Here is an 18460-nt window from a genome sequence, read left to right as displayed (position 1 = left end):
TGTATCTGCTCTTTCTTACTGATTCCAGACTGCAGTCCAGGTTGCTAGACCTACCCTCCAAGGCTGGTCCCAGAGGATCTCTGGGTCTCAGCCATAGTTTACCTGTGGTTTTGCACCTGCACAACCCTTGATTATCTACAAACTAATGAACTCTGCAAAGTGCCTCATTCTCCATGTACTTCACCACAATTGAACTTAACACCAAGCAAGCTTGTTTGAGGGTGATTGGAAAGAAGAGCTTGGCAGGGACTTGTCTCATGGGTTATTTTCCAGGCTCCCCAACCAGTGGGGAAGAGGAGGAAAGCTCCTTATCTGTTCTCCTAATTCTCTAAATGCAGAGGTGTCTTTCTCGTGTTCCCTTGACATGTTCATTTCAAGAACTCAGCTGTCATGTCAGCAACAACTCAAAGCGGAAACTTAATTCAGCTAAAATGTAAAAAGAGATCCGTTTGTGGAAAGATCCCTCTTTCCATAGAGAGTAAGAGACTCTTTCACTCCATCTTCAACAAACAGATTGGCCTGCCACTCAAAAGCACTGGACCAATCCAACTGTTCCCACAAAACAAGCCCAGAACATCTGCATCTTTGTAGTACTGAAGCAATGAGTTTGACACACTCTGGCCAAGTCTGCCACACTGAACAAGTCTCCTCTCCACCAACACTGCAAGCTGCTGTTATGCAGATCAGAACACTCAGCTTCCCCAGATAAGGTAGCTCCTTCCTGGAAATGGAAGACAGAGCTGCCTTATCTCAGGAAAGGGAAGGTAAAAGGTCACTCTTCAATAAGTGGCGAAGTTCTCACCTTGAAAGCTTTGCCCTTTGATTGACATGGAACAACCAAGGTCATGGAACTTTTAATCAGATGCCTGCATAATTACTAAATCGTTACTAATTATATCAGAGAGCCAAGACCTCAGAGGAAAGGCAAAGCAAACAAAGAACCCAATGAAGCCTCCTCTGTTGTTGGAGAAAATTGGTAATTAAAAGTCATGAGTGCACCAAAGGATGAGGGAACAGCATCACAGTCACTGTTCAGGACTCAGGAGTGACTTGCATACAAAACAGCAGGCTCATCTCCCTGGGGAAATTACAGGGTACTGCATTACAAAGCAGTGAGGAGGGAAAAAAAGGAAATAAAAGACAGAGAAAGGCCACTCCTGTCTTATCAACAGTTTTATTTGCCCCACAGAGAGGGACAGCACTGCCAACCAGCCCCAAAGTTGAGAGGTGTTTCCACATGTTTCTGGCAGCTCCAGAAAGCTTCTCTCAGCCTCATATCACGAAGGGTTCCAATACTGTGCAGTGCCCAAAAGAATTACACCTTGTACTCAACCCAACCCAGCCCACACACAGCCCTTGCCCAGAAGCCCCTGCCCAAAGATTATTCCAGCATTTATTATTATTCCAGCCTTTATTTCCCTCAATGTCCTGAGCTCAGCCCCAGTGACTGCTCTTTCCCCAGAGGCTGCCTTTCAAAATATCTCTATCAAAAACTGAAGAACTTCACTCTACCCTTAAAGAAACCCCCAAATCTCAAAAGAAGACAGAATGTCACGGTCCTCCTCACACCATAATAAATCAAACTAGGTAGTCATGATCCCCCCTGAAACCAAAGCAAGTGTTTTTGCTTATCAGGCTATGAGAAGACAAAGGCTGATCTGTTCCCATACCAATAATATAATGCCATCTCAGAGCACTGAGACATCAAAGATGGCATTGGATGGAAAAAGGCAGCATATTATCCACCACCATTTGCAGGCAAACACAAGAATCTCTCTGATCTGCTATATAGGCAGTCTTACAGATCCAACCCCAAAGATGACCATATGCAAGAGGTGCCAAGTCTGGGCCAAACCCCTGAAGAAATGGGTTCAGATGTATTATGAGACTGTGGCAAGAAGAATACTCTCATGCACTCAGCCCTCCCGACACACAAAAAGTGCAAAATACCAGAAGCCCAAAGAGAACAGTTTGTTAAGTCCCACAGATCAGAACAAAGAGACATTTTCTACTTCACTGCTTCAAGCACAATGACTCAAAAAGACATATCTTCAAGATACTCTCAATAACAAAGCCTCCCCTTTAAAACATGAGCAAGAAGGAATAAAGGATAATGGCACCAGAAGCAATAATGCAATTTGTGAGACTCTACCACTGAATAAAAAATTAATAACCAACAAGCTCTGGCCAACTGCAGCCATTTCATTATGCCTCACTTTGACAGACCTGAATCCAATAAACTTTTATTGAAGTGCATCTGGTCCTTTTTTATTCCTTTTCTGACCTTCCATTGCTTGCCACTGCAATGAACTTTCACTGCTGCAACCTGAACATGGCACTGTTTCTTATTGCTGAATTCAAGGCACCCAAGCCCCTGTGAGAGCACTTTACCTGTTGAATATATCACCAGACACCTTTTGCAGGTACTGAAGTGCATCTGCCACCTGCTGAACAGCCTCCTCCCTGCGTAAGTCCGGTTGGATCAGGGGGACTGAGTATGTCTGCCCCTCCAAAAAGTGCTTCTGGGCTACTGCAGCCATTGTACCTAAAGGAAAGAGCAAATAGATCATTATTAAACACACTTCTATTTTATCACAGCATTTATTCAGGGACTTCCACTTTCTGCTCCCCTAATTATTTTAGGAAAGCATTTGCAACAGAATTGGTGAGCTGTGGAGAACAGCACAAGGTAGTAAGGTTGACATATTGGATTTTTAATAAATTCATGACAGCCACAGTGAGGTGGAAGCCTCTTGCTTATCTGAATGCTCCTGGGAACCATAATTTTATTTTTTGCATGCTACTTAACAAATCTCTGCTCAGTACTGTGCTGAAAACAAAGACCACACTTCAAAGCAAAGTCAGTTCAGGGTGGCAATAAGATTCATCAGAAACTGCTCTGTCCCCTCCTCCCATCCTCATATTCCCTGTGGATATGTTCCAGGTCATTCAGCCTTATTGCCAAAATGCAGTATTTCATCTTACACTTCTGCTCCATGAAACACAACCACCACTTCCTTCCAGGAAGAGCAGCCATGAAATTACAAGGCATGCAAGTGCACACACCCCCTTGCTCCAAGTAGGCTAATGGGAGTTCTTCCATTCTGACACTCCCAGGAGCTGTTTGCTGCTTCTGGTGGCTGGCTTTTTCCTTAGTAACTATCTTAAAAGAAGCCTCCTTATTTTAGGATTCTTTTGTTTACAAAACCTAAATGGTCACTGACACGTTTCAGTTGTGTGCAACACATGCACCAGAGCAGTACACGTGCTCTCAGATGCAGCTGGGCCCAAACCACTGCTCTGTAGCTCAGCCAAGAGAAGGCTGTGCATCACTCATGTTACCATCCGGACAGCCTTGCTCACCTCTCCCTCAGCAACTCCCAAAAAATCTGCCTCCTACGTTTTTACTCACAAAAATGACAAAAACATTCCCAGGACATGGAGGAGGGTAAAGAGAAAAAAAATTCAGTTTCTCTAAGCACATTAGAAATTGCAAACTCACAAATACATCACTGTTAGGATAGTCCAAAGAATGAACAGAGTAGAGTATCCATAGGTTTCTAACCCAAACTCTACTGTTAGGTCCACACAACTCTCTTCAAACTTATTTTTTCTGTGTCTTCTCATTCAGGCTGTAAAAACCCCACAGATTACAGGTGCTCATTACAGGGTTTCATCACACAGAGTGCTGTACATTAGTATAAGAAAGTATTCATTAAGCTGAGGAGAAGCAAAACAAAGAAGGATCAAAAAGCAAGGCATCAGAAACAGACAGGGATATCTCAGGACACACCACATTCCCTGTGTGATACCTGGAGTTCTGCAGGAGCTAATCCAGAGAGCACTGCTGTGTGCAACCTGTATTCCTGCCTGTATACTAGGACAGACTGAGAATAACACAGAAACACAGCCCATACTGGAGAAATTCACAGAACAGGAGCCTGAAGAGACAGTCACAACATAAAACAACAGTTTAATATGTGAAAATTAGAGGAGTCTTCACTCATTCTTTAAATCTTCTATCTTGCTTCACAAAATGAAAAGATAACAGATTAGACTTGCCTGCAGCCATTCCTGTACATTTAAGAAACACCATCCACCCTCTCCAAATTTGTCCTTCCTGATCCTACCGCAGCAGGGTAGGGAAAGACTCTCTGTAAATGTGATGCGGCTGTTATTTTAAGGGCGATTTTTTTGGGACGCGGGGGTTTTTTTGGGTTGTTTTGGGGTTTTTTTGGGTGTTTAATAATGAATCACATGAGATTTAAGGACACCTAGTAGCCTTTTTGCAGTTAGATTCGCAAAACCAAGCCTAGCCAGCAGAAGAGCTGGCTCTGCTGAAGGAAGCCTAGACCTATTCTGTTCCATTTCATGCATCACTGGCAGCCAGACTCTGTATCCGCACTCTTTAGCGGCAATGTTTGCACACTGATTAGTCTTCTTGACTGGGCCTACTCAGCAGACAGGAAATTATTATTTAGAGCTGTAAGGCACACAAGTTAATCAGAGAGGAGCACAGCTAATTTTGAGACGGCATTTTTTTTGATCTGCTGACCACAATCGAGCTCGAACCCTCTTCCTTTCAAGTCTCCTACCTGACTGTCAAGGCGGAACAAAGCGAGCGCACAACAGAGCGAGGGCACGGTGATGAGTTACTCTGGCTCCAGCAGCAAAATGAGTTTATGATCCTCCCTGCCACTGGTCACAACTCTTCCGTTGCATTCAATGCTGCTCATGTTGGGGATGCCTATTTTTAGCTCGGATCAGTTCAATGACCCAATTTGCTGCAGCCAGATAAACAGCTGTAATTGCCCAGTCATGAAGCAGAGTGGGAAGCAGGGGCGAAAAGGGGACTTCTAAAACTTGCTGCATTATCAAAACCATTCCTGTGCAATGGTAATCCTGAGAAAGCCAAGCTTTTCACCTCTTGAGGCCAGATAAGATTATATATGATCTCTCAGACTCTCACCAATCCTAATTCTCCCGGTGACCTTCCTAAAGCCAAGCTCTGTTCAGTTGCTGACTGAGAGATGCTCACACGTGGAAGCAGCACATCCATAGCTACTTCCAAACTGTTTCTTTCCCTGCAATCAGAAGCTACAGACTGTCCTCCAGGTCCCACTGCCACTGCTGCCCTGCAAACAGAGAAGCACACAGCAGCGGGCAAAACAGGAAAATCCCTGTGTGCTCCTGCTCACACTGTCAGAGTTCATCTGACAGTAAACTTCAGCTTCACAGGTTCTCAATGCAGCCTCTCAGCCGAGCTCCAGATTCTCACCTTTGCTAAAAAAAAAAACCACACTGGAGAAATGTGGCAGACTCTTTGGGAACTGCTGTAAGAGACAAATACAAGAGATAATTCTTTCTGTGCAAGGAAACGAGCTGGAGATTTACAGCAAGAAGAGGAAAAACAGCAACACCTGAACGACCAGACTCAGTCCACAATGCTGGAATTATGGTGGCTGATATGAAATACTCAGATGCTACAGTGAGAGAGGGCCACGTGTGCCCAAAGCAAGTATGATTCACAAGAGCAGATGTCAGATCACTCAGGAGATTTAATCATTAGTGGTGTGACCACCTATGGGTCAGAAGAAACAGCAATACAGAGCTTTTTTTTTTTTTTTTGGTGATCAAAGAGGCTCTGGAAAAAAGCTGCAGCATCTGGGGCTCCATCCTCTCTTTATTCAATTATTTTTTCTGTGTCAACTTCCATGATCAAGACAAATGTGCTCTGGTGTTATATAATAACCTCATTTACCTTATTAAAGTGCAAACAAAGAGAAAAAGGTTGTTTTCTCACTGCACCACCTGCTTCCAAGTGCTATATCCTGATTTGGAAGCTCTGACTAGAGTTACCAACTGCTCAGATTTGCACTTCAGCCTTTAAGCTGTCTGTCCTTTCACCTTAGGCAAGCTGGTGCAAAGCTCATCAAGGCTGGTGGCTCTCCCTCTGCTTTCAAAGCTGCTCTTTCCCTCTCGATTCCAACACTCACACTGAGCAAAACAACAGCAGTGGGAAATGCAAAATCAGCCTCCACCAGACTGTCTTGCCTTTCCAAAAGACTTTAAACCAGGACAGATACAGGCTGAGCACTCCAGGGTTTTCAGGCATCTGGAACCAACAACTGGTGTTACTGCTGAATCATTCCAGCCAAGTGTAATACTCTGATGGCTGTGCAGAGATTTGTAGCTCTGAACCTGGAAAATGAAGTACAAAATTCACTGCTCTGGATAGGCAGAGAAACATTCCACCTACTTTGCTCACCTCTTGCGTTACCTCTTCCTGGACCTAAGAATAAAACTTCTTATATTAAGGCTAAGCCCAAGAGAACTTCTCACAGAGCAAACAGAGTCTGTAAAAGAAGCAACACTTCCCAAAGTTCTTCAGAAAATACTGCACTATGGAGGATCAACCACTGAGGTGATTATCTACAAACAAAAAAAAAGATCCCCCCAACCTTAAAATACCTTATTTTTTCAAAGGAACATAAACAAAGGCAATATCAAGAAAACAGTTTGGCTGCCCTCAACACAGGCAGGCTGTAAATCTACATATAAGCACTTACCAGATGTGTACTTTGTTATGAAAATAAAGGGAGAATAAGGCAAGCCATCAACAATACCTCCTTTCTTAACATCCTTCAAGAGACTAAAAAGAGAGGGCTCAGGGGAGAAGAGGGATTAAATACTTTGAAAACAAAATCAGTGTGTATTCTTCAAAGCTACAAAGGCTGCTTTAGCAATTACTTGCTGCTGCTTCTGTCCCTGCACTGGAAAGGCAGCATGAATTAGAGGCCTTTAATTCCCAGAGGCAGTAACATCTCCAAAAAGAAGTGTGAGGTTGTCTCTAGCCCTGTGTCTCTCCTTTGTAGGATCCTAATAAAAGATCAGTGCCTTGTAGACACCTGTGAGGATGCAGAGACCAGCAACATGCAATAAGACACAAGTCAGCACAGCCCTCACCACACACCACTACACCACTGCCACCAGTATGGTTCCACAGTGGGAACGAACAAAGCCACAAGTGAGCTGCTGGTTAAGATTAAACACACTCAAACAATGGAGCAGAGACAGGCTTTGGGCACAGCTTATCAGAAAATGCTGCCTCCTCTGATAGAGGAAAGACACATCCATAACTTGGTTCACAGTGAGAAGTCATCCCAAATTCCTCACTGACCGTAACTTCTTACACATAACACCTTCTACCACGTTCACCTGGACAAATGTTTTCCTGTGCTGGCTGATAATAACAGACCTCTGTTATCCTCACTTTCCTCTGCTCCAGTCCAGTGTGCTACATCACAACACCTGACTGTGGCTTTTAGAGCTCCAAAGGCTCCCAGTTGCTACAATGTCTGTCGTATGTCACATCCCAAACTTCTACTACTGTGCACTTAACAATGGCACTCTGTAGTACTGTACTTAATGGACTACTACATCATCCTCATTCCCTACTTTCTTCATGGGCTTCCCACAAAATTTCATGGTCAAATCTGCTGGTGTATTCAAGTCATTCCTTGGTTACCCTAGAGGCTTGCCTACAGGCTATCCCAGAAAAATATCAGAATCAAATCCTCCAAGGAAAGAATAATAATAATAAAAAAGATAATTGTATCACCTTGCCCTCCACAGATAAAACACAGTCCTGTGAGTTTACCAGCTGCAAAGCCAGAGAACCATATTTAAAAAAGAGACTTGAAGTCACAGAAAAGCAAAACATGTCATTGCACATGCTCCTCCCGTTAAGGGACAGGACAAAGCAGTGTGTGCATATGCACTTGCACAGATGTAGACACACAACTGGAACAAAAGCTACAAGTTTCTCATGCTCTGGCTGTAAATGCAGCAAAAGAGCCTCGACATAAGTCCTATTTTATTGTGCAGCAAACGATTGCTCTGCCCTGTGTTCACATTCACTGGAGGGGTCGAAATTTAGTCGTCCAGCAGAGCACACAAGAGGTAACTGGTACCTCCAGCAGTGAGATGAGAGGTTCACCACAGTCCCTGTGCTAAGCCAACTTTAGGTTTTTTGGGAGAAGCAAGGCAGGGGGAGGAGAGAAGCACTTTGATAAGTTAAGAGGATGAAAAGTCTATTTATATTTTTTAATTAAGCATGTTCTACAGTGTTATTAAGCGGCAATCAAAGATGCAGATGCTACTGATTTGATTGGCAAGAAGTACGCTGTGATGAATATTAAGGAACTCTGCCCCTATAAATAGGTCTAATCACCATCTGAAGGCTGGAAGGCAGTGATGAAAGAAAGCATTAATAAGACCATAATTAGGCCCCATAGCAGGCTGTACTCCACCAGGGTGCTCATGTTACTAGACGTGTCTTACAGTAGCAGCCTCAAACTCCACTGTAGACATTACTGCTTTGGGTCTCAAGACCTCTAGTAGCTATTTTAGATAAAGCTAAGAAGAGTGGGGTTTCTACTTCTGAAAGTAGTATTTAAGTATTTAAGGCAACCCCTACCCAAGAAGCCAGAGCCTGCTGACACCTTTGGCTCAGACACTTTGCTTTGAAAGAAACAGCAGCAATCACAGCTACTAAAGGCAAATGAAATCTGCCAGCAATGACATTACTGACAGGGAACTAAAGGCACATGAACTGGGTGTTTTCTCACCTGCAGCATTACCTCTTGGATCATGGGAGTGTGGGCCTGAACCAATACAACAACAGATTAGATGATCATTCTCAAAGGGAGACTCTCCCTAAAAACTACTCAGAGCCACTTAGATTTGTTGGTTTGTCACATACTGCCCTATTCCACTTAAGCTTAAGAGAAAGAATCAAAATTTGAGATCTCAGAGCCCAGCTTTACAATAGCATATGGCAACTCACTGGCAAATTGCAAAATACCTGACATTTAAAGATGGATCAAGTATAATCAAATGATATTGACTCTCCAGAAGACAGAATGCTATTACATTAAATTTTGAAGAGAACCTGAAAGGTAGAGACTTAAAAGAATTTAGAGGCGCACTTCAATCCTGCCAGCTCCATAAGACTGCCTCTGAGCCACTACTGTCCTCAGGACAATCCTCTCAAGGCAGAGCTCTGCTTTGAGAAGCACAGACAGCATCCCTCACTGCCATGAGGCACCGAGCTGCATCACCTTGCTGAGAAAGTCCTGTCCTCTAAGCACAGGCTGAAAATTATTTCCTCCAGCTGGATACATAAAGCTCATTTTGATGGACAGATGTTCATATCTTAAGTTAATCAGATAATCCCCTCTGCTACTGTCACCTTTGGCTCTCACCACTAATGGAGACAATCAGATGCTCTAATGAACAATTGATCTGATTCTAAGCCATCTACAACTGACCACAAACACTCTGCTAATTGCCTGCCTTCCCTTCCTCTCACTATTTATTATAAAAGAAGACTAAACAAATAGCCTAGCTACAGCTAATATACAGACATCAAAAGTAAAGCTGAGAATCTCATCCCAAACATCCAGACAAAGCTCTTCCCTCCACTTCCTAATAGACCACCTTGGTTTTGTATGCCTAACGTACACAGGAGCCACTGGTTAAGCCAGAAGTCCCCTGGAGGGCCATTTCCCTGCAATAAGTTCTCTTAAACACTGGCATTCCAAAGCCAGAGTAGATGGAACGCTGCTGTAGAGCCTCCTGCAGAACGCCTGGAGCTTCTCGTTCTTACTATCGGACCACAGCAAGAAATACTTACTTCCAAAAACATAGCACTTCAAAAAAAACCAAACAAAAAAACCAGGTAACTTTTTCCTCTAATTTTCTGATGCAAAATCAGCTTCAGCCTCCTGCAGAGGACCTTAGCTGCAGACATAACCATTGCCACATCTCTCTGCCAGGAACCCTAACTCGCAATGTCCTGTTTTTCACCTCCTGATTCAGTACCCTCTGCTCCAAAGTTCTGGAGTTTTACAGCCCCCAGACCCCACACACAATGTTACAGTGGATCCTTTAATGAAGGAAACAACCAAATCAAACTGGCAACCAAAGTAGTTCCTGCCCCTTTTATACATTCAAAAGCAAAAGGAATGTTTGCACTTCTGGAAGAAGACACGAAGGGACCTCATTATATAAGGAATGTCTTCAAGCCTGTTCACATTTGCTGGAAGGAATATCCCTACAGCGAGGCCTGGATGACAGGAGTTGATGAAAAGCTGGATCAAAAAAATGACACCTGGATGGACTATTTTTTGGTAAAGGTTACCTTGCAAAGGGGTCTAAGCAGAGCTGATTAGCTACAGAAATTGTTTTTTTGCGTGATAAAAATTATTCCCTTCAAGCTCCTACGCCACATCCATGGGAAACATAACAATTTCAGACATAATCCTCTTCTTCCTCTGCACATCACCTTTAATCTAAAAAAAAAGTTATATAAAAAAAAAAAATCTGCCTTGTTTTCAGGATTATCTCAGTATTATATTTCCCCAGCCCTCAATTTCTATCTTTCTCTTTCACTGCCCAGGCTGAGCTTGCAGTGATTGGTATTACCAGAACCCAAAAGCCAGACTGCAAAGCAGTTCCCAGAAATTCTCTGCTTTCAGTTTTCTGGCCAATTAACTCCTGAGTTGAAAGAAGAGAACAGCACTTTTTATCTGAAGGAATGAAGACTTAAAACTCAGTTTAAATATCCAGAGTGATAGAAGAAGGGCAAATGCTAAGACTAACAGCCTGTGCTGCTCTGGGAGTACCTCGGGCATTTTTTCTGCCTCAGGGCTCTGGAGGTGTGGCTGTTCCCCCCCCCCCCCCAAAAGCATCCCAGAAATACAGAGGTGTATCAGGCAGCCTCTACACCCCAGCTTGACTACTCAGACAAGACAAACGTAACGAAATATCAGGAGTACTTAGCAGGTAACCTTCCTAAAATAAAGTCTATGCAAGGAACAGCTGACTGACTGATTCCCCAGAAAACTGCCGTGCAGAAAGCCTCTAAAGGACATGCCAAAGTCACTCTGCTTCCAGCCCTTGCCTGTGGCAGGAGCAGCACTATCCGCTCCACTTCCTTTCACTGCTCAGAGAAGGCTCCGTATTTGAGAGAACTGGCAAGAAACAGGGGCAGTTTCAGCTTCTCCCTCATCTACCCCAGGACAGGTCAGCCCAGCCTGGAAATCACTGCCAGCAACACCCGCCACACAACCCAAGTGAAATAAATAGGTCAGCTCAGGCAAAGTCCTGGCTGACATTTGCCTGAGTCACATGAAATGCCACAACCACAGCTGGCATTATCCCACACTCCTTGTTGGAAGCTGTGCTGTAGAAGTGAGCAGGGTCAAGAATTAGCCTACTCTGGGCAGGGACTAAAAGCCTCCTCTTTGGAAAGAGGCCTTTGGGAAAATCCAGGTGCTGTTCAACCACTCAACACCTGAACCACAACATTCAATAAATAAACAACAACAAACCCAACAAAACCAAACTCAAAAAGAGGAGAGAGGGCAAGCTTATCACAGGACTTCCACTGATTGCTAAAATAAATACTAGACTAAAACAAATACTAACAAGGACCATTACTGCTGGATGTGGATCCAAAATGTTCCCTATGTCCATCAGCAGCCCTTCTTCACATGTACACCAAGGTCTAGCAGCCCTGTGGTCTTTTTACTGTTGGCCGACTCATTCTTTATTTTTAACACAGAAAAAGATTATTACAATAAATGTAATTATCACAACAGCATTGGGGTTCACTTGTAAACACTGACAATGTGGTTTTTATTTGACAAATCATTACAACAGCACAGCTACAAGCCTGGGAGTGAGAAACAAACCCTCGTGCAACTTAAAGGCAATCCATAATCCATGGTACTCCAGGTAGCATGGTACTCCAGGTGGTGACCCCTGAGGAATTGGAAGTTACATTTTTTATAATCTGGGGTGTTCTCTGAATTAGCTGATAGTCCACTGCAACTAGTCAATACCTGGAATAGTACAAAACACCCACAACCCCATAACAAGCCATCAGCTGACTTGCTGAGGAAAAAAAATCACATAACCCACAACACAGAGTCCTGTAACCCTCTCTCTTGGACACCTCCTTCTCTGTTTTGTCTCTCCATTCAGGCTGCAGCATCTCCTGTTCACTCCTACAGGGTACCTGACCTACATGGAGAAAAGGCACGGCCTTGACCATTCCCCAGAGCACTGTGTGGAGCCCTGCATGCTCAAGGTTTTCATGCTCCATGCCTGCCTGGCAGGTTTCCCAATCTATGGCATGGCTCAGCATCCAAGCACAGTGTAAGAATCACAGAAGGGGTCAGGCTGGAAGGGACCACAGTGGGTCAACTAGTCCAACCTCCTTGCTCAGGCAGGGCCATCCCTGAGTACATGGCACAGGTTTGTGTCCAGATGGTTCTGGATTATCCAGTGAGGGAGACTCCACAACGTCTCTGGGAAATCTGTTCCAGTGCACGGTCACTGCACAGTAAAGAAGCAATTCCTCCTGTTCAGGTGGAACTTCCAGGGCATCAGTTTCTGCCATTGCCTCTTGTTCTACTGCTCAGCATCACCAAGGAGTACCTGGCTGTGTCCTCCTGGCACTCCTTCAGATACTGACAAACACTGATGAGGTCCCCTCCCAGTCTGCTCTTCTTGAGGCTGAACAGGCACAGTTCCCTCAGCCTTTCCTCGTAACAGAGATGCTCCAGTCCCTTAATCATCTTTGCTGCCCTGCAATGGACCTGCCCCAGTAGCTCCATGTCTCTCTCGCCCTGAGGAGCCCAGACCTGGACACGGCACTCCAGATGTGGCCTCACCAGGGGTGAGCAGAGGGGCGGGATCTCCTCCCTCAACCTGCTGGCAATGGCACGCCAGGATAACAACCGTAACAAACCACTTCCCTTCTATCCCACCCGAACAGGCGCTGCGTGACTCTCATTCCACACCACCAAGCTCTCCTTCCCCAGAGCTCCCGGGGTTCCCTCCGGGCAGCGCCGGCGGCCCCCAGACGGGACAGGCCGCGGCCCCAGCACAGCCCTTCGCGGGGACGCCGCTCAGGCCCGGCAGGGGGGTCCCCACCGGAGCCGGGGCTGCTCTCCGGAGGGAGCTGTCCCGCTGTCCCCCCGTGTCTGAGGGGCGGAGGGCACCGCCCCACGCCCCCCGCGGCCCCGCGCGCCCCTCACCTGCTGCGCGCCGGCCACGCCCCGCGCCCCGCGCCGCTTCCGCCCTCAGCCCCGCGTCACTTCCGCCCGGCCGGGCCGCCCCGGCGGGGTCACGGTGCCGGTGGGAATCCGGGAATGTCCTGGGCTGCAAGGGACGCACAGGGATCAGCGAGTCCGACCCCGCGCGGGACACCCCGACAGTCGCACCGCGGGCCTCACAGTATCGCCCAAACGCTCCTTGAGCCCTGCCAGCCTTGGTGCTGTGAGCGCTGCCCTGTCCCGGCGCCTCTGTTCACCCTCCGGGTGAAGAACCTTTGTGTGACACCCAGCCCACACGTCCCCTGACTCCGCTTCATGCCGTGTCCTCGAATCCTGTCACCGCTCTGTCGTTGCCACGTCCAGCCCGGTTCCTGCACCCGGCAGCTTTTGCTGGCGCTTCCACATTGCTGGCGCAGCAGAGCAATTAAAAGGGGGACTGTGACCCACGCGCGTGTTTTCTCTCCGGTGCTCGCGGAGAGTCGGGCCATTTAAAAACTTGACTTACGAACCGGGAAAATTTTAAGCGCGTTCTGCTACTTTGTTCTCGTGTTGCTTTCACGCTCCCCTTTCGTGCACCCGTTCAAGCAACCGAGTTGTCCGGGCACAAAAGCTCGTGAAAAGTGAATTGCGAGAGCGCAATGTCTGTAAACTTTAAACCCACATTTTAAAGGGGTATGTGCTACGCGTGACAGAGCTATTTGCATGCTCATCCACTTCAGGATCAGAAGCAATTTCTCGAAACTTAAGTAAAAAGGTACAATTTAACACTATTTGAATAGCAAATACCAGCTTTTGGACGCACCAGGGAACACTTGTGATTGATATGTAGCATTAAAAGCAGTGCACAGGGGAAAAAATGAGGCAAGCCTCTTCAAACAGTGGATGCACTTGAACACATCAGGAGCCACTCATGCATATTCAGCTCAGGGGGAAAGGGTAAATTCATTACATAAATTACCTGTTGCAGATTGTTTGCTCGGTTCCCCTCCTTTGCAGTGGGAAGCAGGGACTGAAGTGGGGGAGGGATGTTGGGCCCGGTGGAGATGCAAAGGAGATCAGGAGGCAGCAGCAGCAGCTCCCCGGTTTCAGAGTCTGCAGGAGGGTGCAGTGTTTGCCCTGCGGTGTTTTAATGATGGGCCTGGTACGACCCATGAATATGGAGAGCACAAAGTGATCGCTAAGGACCAGCGTAAGAGCTGCTGAATGGAAAATCCTGCCAAAAACTCAAAGCAGACAAAAAAGCAGATCTAGCCGAGCCTGAGCAAGGAGGCTGTGTGTGTGTGTGTGTGTGGGTGTCAGGACCTGTCAAAAACAAAATGGGGAAGCGGATGTAAGAAGCAACAATCCAATCTATTCTGATCCATTTTTATTTATATACTGCTGACGGAAAGCCCTCGAAATGCTTTTTTTTTCCTGCTTGGGTAAAATCCAATTCAAAGCATTTATGAAATTCAAGAGGAAGCAAGAGGTGACGCAGTCCCTTCCCGTGTCCCCCTGAGAAAGAGGAGCTAGGTTTGCAAAATCCATCATTAAAGGACAAAAAGAAAGCTAACACAGAGAGAAAAAGGGAAGACCGAATCTCAGGCTGGGTGGGCAGAGCAGCAGGGATACAGCAAGTCCTATGTGAGAAGCAATAGCAGGGTAGCAGTGGACTGGACAAAGCACCAGGGAGAGGCTGTAAATTGTAGTGAACTCCTGTGTAACGTTGTCATATATCAAACCTCTTTTGTGTGCAGACAAGACCTACCTAACCACGCACAAATAGGTGTGAACAGCAGCACAGAAAGAGTCTGGAGGCAAATCAGGAGAGCAGCTGCTTAACACAGTGTTTAATTCAACTACAGAGCCAGCAATCTCTGTCCAGCTGCATGTCTCAGCCCCCTCAACTGGCTGGTGGATACCAAACAACACCATTCCCAGACAGTGGAATACTGGACAAAATATCACATTCCATGCCAGTGAAATAATGGACACAATTCCTTCTCTCTCTGGAACAATGTTTACTGGATACATTCCATAACCTTTCACTTGCTCATTTTGGTGGTCCTGATGTCAGGATCCTTTTAGTTTAGCAAGGGCTGCTCTCAGGCCCCTGTGACCAGCAAGCTCAGCTTGGGCTGCTTTGCATTGACAAGTTACAGCCAATGAAACCAAATCACACACAGTATTTCTTCTCTTCTAACAAAAGGAGCACTACTACCCACTGCTGCCCAGACACAGGAAGATTTAGATGGAGGGCCTTCTTCCCACACAGTCATTAAGACAAGATTTTTCATAGGGTGCAAAAAGCAGCACCTTGTGGTGAGACAAGTCATGCATGACAGCATGGCAGAGGCTTTGCAGTTAAGAAATGTGATAACTGCTGGTTTGGAAAATGCCTTTTGGCTTACCCAGAGCCACTGCCCAAGTCAACACCAATGGGAAAACCCTAACTGGGGTTGGGCTGCAGAGAGGTCCTGTTTATATTAAACAGGATGTTGGCACTGCCACTTTCAGTCATTTTGCTCTGAAATGGCAAAATAGTGCAGGGCCCCCCTTCAGTCAGAACCTGCTTTTGCCCTTGGCCCATTGAATACATGAAGCCAGGTGTTTCCACTGGGCTCCTCGTGGCCTGTGTGGAGGCTTTGCATGCTCTGCTTTGCCCTCAGTTGCTGGCAGAATCCTCACTGTGAGCTGCTGGCTGATCCAGAGCAGCTCAGGGCATGTCAGGTTTCCTGTGTTTTTGCATGCTGTGCTCTGGATAACTGTCTGGAGTGCTTGTTCTGTCCATTAGCTTTTCCATCACTGCAACATTCAAGCTTTTCCACCCTGTCCAGAACTCTTGCATAAAGACATTTTTTCCTGTAGGCTAGACTCATTGCAATTATCCGTACACAAACTGATCACTCATCTGTTGTCGTGTCACAGCCACAAATTCATGTGAAACAACCAACCCTTTTAGATTCACATTATATTTGAACTCATTTTCACATTTCTGAAACTGCATTTTCCCACTAGAGTGCTTTTTCTGAAGTAAAAAAAAAAAAAAAAAGGCAAACCAACAAACCCAACCTTCAATACATTAAATTAATTTTCTCTTTCTCTTGCTATCTTTTACTGAGCAAAGTCACCTTGGGCAAGTAATTAGTGCCTCCCTTTCCTCGCTAGAAAAAGGGAAACAATAATATTTTTCTGTCTTTGATATCTTTAGGATGGAAAATGTTGCTGCTTATTATTTATTATAATGTTTTACACCAAAATTTAATAACATAAAGCTCAGAACCTGAAGGAAAAATGTAAAAAGCGAAGGTGAGGAGAATACAGAGTGATGCTGTAGTTGTGTGTTTTGAAGGCAATGGAAATTCTTGTAGTCTGTTGAATAGCATCTGTCAAATGTTCAGGCAGAGCTGGCTGAGCCACTTTTGCACAAGGTCAGGAGAGGGCAGGAACACAGATCAGACCTTACTCCAGACATCCCTCTTGTTTTGCAGTTTCTCAGATCTGAGGGATGTTTTGCTATTGCAGTTGGATGTAGTGTTGGGCTCACCTGACATTTAGAAGAGTTTGGACCTCAGGTTTTGCTTCAGGTCTGACTCTGACGCCTTGCTTGTAGTGTTGCTGTAGAAGGACAGGCAGGATCCTCCTTGAACATCTGTCCCTTGTTCTGTGTCTGGTGACAATTAGCACCTCCTCTGAGTGCACACTAATGATCAGAATATGCTCACAAGATGTTGAAATTAGACAAAACTAAACAACATTTCATCATCTGGGAGTTGAGTAAAATGATAAGTACCTCTGTTTTTCCTCCAGAGATATAGATGCTCTACATATAACATTAATATCTATATTACCTCTGAGGTGTTCTTACTGCAAGGGGATGAAATAAAGGCCAAGTGCAGCTACCTTTCCTTCTGCTCAAATTTTCTTATGAATCAGATTTCTGGAGACATTCATCCCACACACTTCCCTACAAACTCATGACTTTCCTCTTAGAAGTGGGGCTTAGCAGTGGGTCCACTCCACTGCTAAAATGCAGTGGAGTGGACCCAACTAGAGCTTGAAGTTGATAGAAGCACCATATCTGTCCCCCTTTTCCTTCTCTGCCATTCTTGTCAAAGTCACAGAATCATAGAATATGATTCTGTGGAAGGGACCCATTAGGATCATCAAACCCAACTCCTGGCCCTGCACAAGATCCTCCCCAGGAGCCACACCATGTGCCCAAAAGTATTGTCCAAATGCTTCTTGAACTCTGTCAGGCTCAAGCCTTCCTGCTTCTATACTTTCTTCCCTATCATCCAAGCCTCCTCAGCCTTGGAACCACAGCTTTAAACATCACTTGCCAGCATCACATTACTTATTCCTCGTGAGTGCCAGAGCCCTTCTGACCCCCTGTGCCTGCACTGCCCATCAAACTGTAAGTTCTCCAGGGCACAGTGTGCCGCAGTGTTTCACAGAGGGCTCAGGCTGCAGCTCTCAGGCAGTGCTGGAAACCCCCACTCACGATAAACAATAAAAATACAACTTCTTCAGTGCACACATGAGTATCAAATGATTCTTGTATTACTGTCATAAGCTAAAATGGCACCTCTTTGTGCAGCTGCACTGAACTAGCGTCTCACATCGCTGCACCTTGAACTGGTCAGTAGGGCAAGGCTGGATAGCAAAGGTCTCTGTCCTGAGTGTCGCTGGGAAGACTTAGCTATGAATTCCCAAATGCCATTCTTAACCTTGCATCCACACAGTTTTGCATTCTCACAGTAATTGCCTTTGTAGACTTAAAAAAAAAAAAAAAAAAAAGAAAAAGAAAAAAGCGTGTTTATGAAATAATGGCACATGTCAGGGAAAAAAAGGTAACAAAAAAAGAAAACAAAGAGTAGAGAGAAGCACATGGAGAGAAGCACAGGTGAGGACAGTGTTTCATGCACATTCTTTTTTACTGTGTGTCTCCTTTCCACACTTCTACAGCACCCCCAACTCTGAGAGTCCTGAGCAGGGCTGACCTCGCTGAACACGTGAGATCTGACGAGAGCACAGCACACAGCGGGATGGCTGCAGGCTAATGCTTTTATTTTTGTAACTGTGTATCCCTGAGAGCATGGTAACGGGAGTTAGGGATCAAATCCATGCTTCTTGCATAACTGAACAGAGTATTCCTGCTAGGCTACCTGGCAAGAGATCAAACCTCCCATACCAGGCCTTTAAAAAAAAAAAATAAATGAAAGGGGGAAATATTAAGAACAGCCATGGCCGTAAGAGAAAAGCAACAAGTATTCTAAGGACCACTTATCCATGCTCCCAGCAAGCCCAAATCACTTATTTAACTTTAAAGTCAACACACACACAAGACTCAC

General features: G+C 45.5%; 1 protein-coding gene across 5 annotated transcripts in view; it reads right to left on the bottom strand.

Moving 5' to 3' along the window:
* WASHC1 (WASH complex subunit 1) overlaps positions 1-18145 on the bottom strand; it is a 46717-nt gene extending 28572 nt beyond the window's left edge. The window contains exons 1-3 of one of the 5 annotated variants that reach the window (XM_027669070.1): positions 18134-18145; positions 11494-12144; positions 2392-2545 (exon numbers count right to left, since the gene is read on the bottom strand). In XM_027669070.1, coding sequence (XP_027524871.1) covers positions 2392-2540 — 149 coding nt within the window. In that variant the 5' untranslated portion in view covers positions 2541-2545; positions 11494-12144; positions 18134-18145. Of the gene's footprint in view, positions 1-2391; positions 5280-11493; positions 12798-12827; positions 12970-13109; positions 13153-18133 lie in introns of those variants that run through there. The other 4 variants (XM_027669054.1, XM_027669078.1, XM_027669063.1 and 1 more) reach the window with 4 other exon arrangements.
* Between the last annotated feature and the right edge of the window lie 315 nt (positions 18146-18460).

This window comes from Corapipo altera, unplaced genomic scaffold, assembly GCF_003945725.1.
Source record: "Corapipo altera isolate COAL_440 unplaced genomic scaffold, ASM394572v1 1, whole genome shotgun sequence".
NCBI lineage: Eukaryota > Metazoa > Chordata > Aves > Passeriformes > Pipridae > Corapipo > Corapipo altera.
Note: the sequence above shows the minus strand (reverse complement) of the source record. Positions and strands in the feature narration are given on the sequence as shown.